Here is a 6,000-nt window from a genome sequence, read left to right on the forward strand (position 1 = left end):
TCCCAGATAATCTCAGCGCAGTCAGCACAGGCCTCCTGCCTCCCCATTGGTGAGCCCCTCGTCAGCAGACATCTGAAGATAATTATTATTGGCCAGACAATTATAACAGGAACGACTGTCACTTCGTGCTGATGCCTGAACCTGGTGCTCTGCAGCACGATGGAGAAGGACTTTGGCAGTCACCACTCCATCCAGGCATTTCTGTCACTTTGCCTTTCCTAAGCACTGGCCAGTTTTTGCTGCCTCACTGGCTGCAGCTGGGAGTGGGGATCTCAGGCTACAACACTTCTTCCTGTATGTCTGACAGAACTGTGACTTTTCTCCAAAAATATTAATATACTTACCCATATGAGATAAAGGACTAGAGCTGCTTTAATTCTCATGCAGCAGTTTAAGGAACTGCAGACTATTTACTTCATACCACTTCCCTCTTTGAAGAAGTTTAGGAGGAGGTGCTGGGAGAGTTTGACTTGAGAAATCATTTTAAGCAATTATTTTCATAAACATTTGACTTAATCCTGAACATACTGAAATCACACCTCTCATGGTTTCAGCACAGTATGACAGTATCTTAAAGTGATACTGTATTTTATATTTAAAGCTACTCGATGGCACTATACGTAAACATGTATCAACAACAGCTTTCCAACAACATAAAGTGTAAGGAGTTTCATGACAGTAACTGGACCTGTTTCTTAACCTCCTGAAATCCTGACATTGTTAGTTTAGGGAAGGCAACTAACTGGCAGCTCTTACCACCAGAGGCCCGCAGGCTGCAGGTCCATCTTTGCAGCCTCCAACCTTGCCCTGCCACTCCTGCCTCCCTGCATGAGAACCAGGCAGTCCAGGGCTATACCATAAAGGAGTGCATAAATGTAAAGCCAGGCATTCAGGGAGGCATGAAACCAATCAGCTCGGAAGTATCAAGCAACAGACTACTCATTTCCCCTCTGTGTCAAAACAGCACCCTCTTTACAGCACTGCTAGTCCAGGCCCAAGCTTTAAAGAGGTCTCAGTGCAATGTGTGTTGCAGGATAGCGTCTTCCATATAATGAAGCAGGAACATCTGGAATGAAGCAAGGAGGACCTCATTCACTGCCATTAGACCAATATGCCATCAGATGGGATTTTCAGGAGCAAATGCCAGCAAGGAAACAAGCCCTAGGATGGGGAAGAAAAGCCTGGGAGCCAGCTACTGCGGAGGGCAGAGGACGTGTACTTGCTCCAGGGAGTGATGGAGCTTGGAGCAGGCTCAAAGGACCAAGGCAAAGGAGGGGCAAGCCTTGGCTGAACAGAACCAGACCTTGCACCATGATCCTTCCCAACCAACCATACCAGTACCTAGGGGTGTATGCCACTACCTCCAGGCTTTGCATTCAAGCTTTTCCAGCTTTAGGCCTACACAGTTTTAATTAGAAGGGCTGGATAGTGCTTTAACCAGCTCAGAACTCAGAGGATATGTAAAAGGCTTCACGTCCATCCTCAAACTAGGCTACATCTTCATACGCAACCTAGTCAGACTCCAAAGATACATCTCAAATTCCCAAAGTCAGGGTCAACTCCTTACTGCCAATTCATGCCCCCTAACACCCTACAGCCTTCTTTTTGTGTATTTTTTGTGTTGTAAGGTAACAAGACATTGTTCTGAGATGAGGTAAAATAGTAAATGCCACACCTACAGAATTTGTTTACCTTCATGTTAGACATTGTAGTAGTATTGCACCCTAATTTAAATAACAATTACAATATAAAATCCTGACACAGCCTTTCCTCAAACAAGTCCCCCTTGTCTTGTCTTACTGCTCAAAGAGCATGTTTACCCCTACAAACTACTACTTAACAACCTCATCTTGGATGGCTCTTATGTTAAGGATGTGTACGTTAAGGCTACACCTACAAAGTGCAGGAGCCATTGATGTCTGCATACACAAACCTATTGAGTCAACCTGACAGGAGTAAAAAAAGCTGCTGTATTTTACCAGGTAAGCTCCCTGCAAAACTCAAGCACTTGAGCAGGACCTGTTTCATTAAGCAAAGGCATTTCTTAAAGATAAAAATGCACAGTTTAACCTGGAACACAGAAGAGTCTTCACCAGCATTTTCAGGAAAAGTCTGCCACGACAGAGACCTCAGAGGGCACAGCTCTATTTCATTTCCAGAAACACTCCCAGGACACAGGAAGATCATTCTCTTTCACTTTCATGAGAATCAAAGACATTAATTCATCAGTTCCCTAAGAGAAGGTGAAAATAGACTGAAAAGCATGTGGACATGTATGATTGTGTCTCTTTAGCTGTACAGCAGCAGTGTAACACTGACAGTCTCCTCCTCTGAACCCGGAAAGTGGGAGCCTGGCGTTATGGAATCCCGGCTAGCGACCTCTGCAGCACGTGAAACTGCCAGGGAGACTTTAGTAACACTGCTTAGTATTTATGTAGTACCTGACATCTTCAAGGCACTCAACAAACATTACCAAAATCATTAAAGCACCGAGTAAGGGCATTTCAGCATTATTATCCCCCAGTCCCCTGGTCTTTCTCTGCTGGGGAAACTGAGGCCTAGGAGAGGTTATGTAATATTCCCAAGGTCACATCATGAAGCACAGGAGAGCCAAGGAGAAGATGCAGGAGTGCTAGTTGCTAGGAATGTTCTTTAAAATAAACTGCACCTCTCCTGGGTTATCTGGCTATTATATACACTCACATATCACTCCCTCCATCCTCTTTTACCAGAATATCCTATTCTGATGCCAGTTTTCTTCTGGAACATGGTCAGAAAGGGAAGCATCCAATACTTCCAGCCCAAGAATATCTATGCGGTCTCCTTTTTCCTGAAACATGAGTGACACCAGGCACCCCTCAAGAGGTAATGAGCTCACCTGCAGAACAGAGGGAGACATACATGCACTTAAATGGTCATTTTAATTACACTGCCCTTAAAAGTCCCTGGACAAGTCACTAAAGGATTCTAGCAAATCCCTAGCTGAGATCCACCTAGGATCCTGGACCATTCTGCCCTACAAATGCAGGGACCAAAGCCTGGGCCCAGAGACAGTCCTATCCTGCCATTGTCACATGAGGGTGGCATGGGGAAGGTCCTCACTCGGGAGGTCAAAGGGCAGACAGCCCTGCCAAGGGAGGGCATGCAGGCAATGGAAAAGTTGGGGGCTAGCTGGGGAGAGAGACCACAGAAGCAGCAGAAACAGCAAGACTGGGCACTAGGCAAGGCTGGTCAGGGACAATGCATCAGCAAGGCACAGGTGAGCGAGCGCAGACTGTGAACACAGGGCCAGTGCAGGTGGACAAAGCCAGGACAAGGACTGGGGCAAGGTGTGGGCAAGTGCCATGGAGAGAGGGATCCTGGCCCCGAGGACAGCTCAGAGGGCCTGGCGGAGGGGCAAGGACAGCTGGGGCGCTCCCTCCATCCTCGTCTCCCGGCTGCCGGCCAAGGCCCAGGGATGCCCCGGGGCAGTGCCCGGCAGAGAGCAGCTTCCCGGAACAGCCACTCCCCTTCGGCGGGCCAGGATGTGAGCGTGCCTGTGTCCCCTTGCGAGGCCATCAGGCTCCGGCTCGCCGCGACCCGGGAAGCCCCGACGGGTCCCTGCGCAGCCCCGGTCCCGCCGCGGCTCGGCTCGCCCCGGCTCCCCGGCCGCACGAACACGCCGGGAAAGTTAATAACCGCATGGCTGCAAATGAAGTTTATTAGGAGCTGAGGGAGGGGGAAGGCAAAGGGGCTCCGCGGGGAGCGCGGGCAAACGCGCAACTTGTTTGAACGAGCCTGCAGCGCGGGGAGCGGGAGGGTCGGGCAAGGATGGAGGCAAGGGAGGCCGAGGGCAGAGCCGGGGCACGTGTGCGGCTCCGCGCCGCCGGGCCAACCGGAGGGCCGGGGCGCGGCGGGAGGGTGCGGCGGCGGGGCTCGGGGCCCGCAGCGCACCGCACCGGCGGCGGGATGCCCCAGCCTTCTGTAACCCGGCGGGGTAGCCCCCGCCCGGGCGCGCAGGTAGGGCCGGCGGCAGCGCCCGTGTGCCCGTGCACGGCGGCGCAGAGCCGCGCCGCACCGCGCCGGCCGGGCGCAACCCGCGCACCCGGATGGGCTCAGCGCCTCCCCGATCCGGGCGGGCGGCGAGGCCCGGGGGCGGCACTCACCAGTTCTCTTGCATCCACTGGATGGCCGCATGCTCGTTGAACTGCTTCTCGAATTCGTATTCCTGCAAAGTCAACACTGACATGTTCATTGGCCCGGTGGCTGCGGAGCCGCTCCCCGCGCCGAGATGCTGCCTGCCGCCGCCTCGGGAGCCGGGCCCCTGCGCGCCCGCCGCCGGAGAGCCCCCGCCTCTGGCCTGGCCCGCCCCGCCTCAGCGGTACCCCGGGTTTAGCATAGCTCCGCTCCCCTCCGCGCCTCTCCTCCCGGGCCCGCCGGTCTCCTCCTCTTCTGCGGCCGCCGCGCAGCGCCCGGGGGCGGCGCGGTCTTAGTGCCCGCCCGCCGCCGCCGCCGCCGCCCGGGACACCCGCCCCCCGCCGCCCCTCGCACAGCACTGGCTCTCCTCCGTGAATAGCGCCAGGGCTGCGCTCTTGGCTGGGAGGAACTCCCTCACACACCCCAGGCCGTCAAAAATAACTACAAAAATAGGAAGCCCCCACCCCTGTGCTGACTCCATGCCGCAGTGTCTTGCGCACCCTCGCCGGCCAGCCGGGAACTAAAGAATCACAAGCTTAGATTTAGCCAGAAGGGCAGACGCATATACACTGCCCCAGAAGAAGCCTACGCACACCCCGACATGTCCCCTTTTGCATTTAGATCCCAGCGCACCTGCTGCGGGTGCCGCCATCCGGCGGGAGTGGGCTCTCTGCCGCCCTGCCCGGCCGGGTCCAGCTTGCGGGGACAGGGGTTGCAGCTGGGTGTCCCCATGCGGGTCCTGCAGACAGGGTGCCCTGAGCTCCATGCTGTGCACAGACACGCTTTTGGATGTTACAGTATGCATGGGGCTGGTGGAGCATAGGGCAGAGACCCTAAGTCTAACCATCACCTGCTGAGCTACTCTCGCAGCTGGGTCACACGGTGTTTATGCAGCCTTAATTTTGCCTTCCAGTTGCATCTGCCACTTGCTGATGTCTCCAGCTGTGCTCTTCCGATTCCGGCAGCATCAGCTCGTGTGCTGCAGTACGAGCCGAGCTAAAAGAGTGGCCCCAGCCCCCAGTGAGCTTGCAGTCTTAAGGCAGGGGGAAAACAATGTCAAGAAAGCCAGCCCAAGCAAGCAGGTCCAGCAGGGTCAGCACTCTCTTGACTCTCCTGGACTTCCAGTTCTCAATGACATGGAAGTCTTTAGTATCATTAAACCCAAACACAAAGAAAAAAAGAGAGCCTTCAAGTATTGAGGCATCAACAGCTTACCAGCTTGCATGTTGGCTGCCATGTTCTTCAGAGTCATGTTTTTCAGCACATTAGCCAGAAGGCCTGAAGACCTTCTCCCTTACACTGGCAGCTTCCTAAAGTTGGTGTCAGAGCTGGTGACGTGCACAGGATGAAGCTGGAGGTTATGAAAAGTTATGACAAGGGCTCCTTTAGGGTTAGAATGGCCATGGGGCTTCAGATGAGGTTGACTATTGCCTTCAGTGTTTCTGCCTACCTGGAAGCTCAGCTGCCAGCCAGACTCGCAAAGCATCCATGTGGCATTCAGCCTTCATTCCGGAATGCAAGACATCGGCCAGAGGTTAACTCACAGCAACACTTGAAAATCTACTGTAACAGTTTCAGGAAATACATTAACAGCCTGGAAATACTAAACCCTACTGGGATTCATGTGTCTCAAAAACTCTCTGGGGACTTTTCCAAGTTTTCTATAACTTACAGGACTTCTGCATAGGTTAAACAATCTGCAGTGAATCTTACTTCCTTTCCTGTCCTGCTCTACCTGAAAATTTCCTCTAGCATGTGACTATCTACAAGTTAATACTGAAGCTTGGGGTCACTTGGAAAGTCTGCATGAACAATGGAAGAACA

At 53.2% G+C, this 6,000-nt stretch overlaps 1 protein-coding gene across 2 annotated transcripts in view; it reads right to left on the reverse strand.

Annotated features, from left to right (window-relative positions):
- ELOVL6 (ELOVL fatty acid elongase 6) overlaps positions 1–4,422 on the reverse strand; it is a 77,839-nt gene extending 73,417 nt beyond the window's left edge. Inside the window, exons 1-2 of one of the 2 annotated variants that reach the window (XM_032108531.1) lie at positions 4,146–4,220; positions 2,730–2,878 (exon numbers count right to left, since the gene is read on the reverse strand). In XM_032108531.1, coding sequence (XP_031964422.1) covers positions 2,730–2,839 — 110 coding nt within the window. In that variant the 5' untranslated portion in view covers positions 2,840–2,878; positions 4,146–4,220. Of the gene's footprint in view, positions 1–2,729; positions 2,879–4,145 lie in introns of both variants that reach the window. The other variant, XM_032108532.1, reaches the window with a different exon arrangement.
- Between the last annotated feature and the right edge of the window lie 1,578 nt (positions 4,423–6,000).

Source organism: Corvus moneduloides, chromosome 5 (genome assembly GCF_009650955.1).
Source record: "Corvus moneduloides isolate bCorMon1 chromosome 5, bCorMon1.pri, whole genome shotgun sequence".
NCBI classification, from domain to species: domain Eukaryota; kingdom Metazoa; phylum Chordata; class Aves; order Passeriformes; family Corvidae; genus Corvus; species Corvus moneduloides.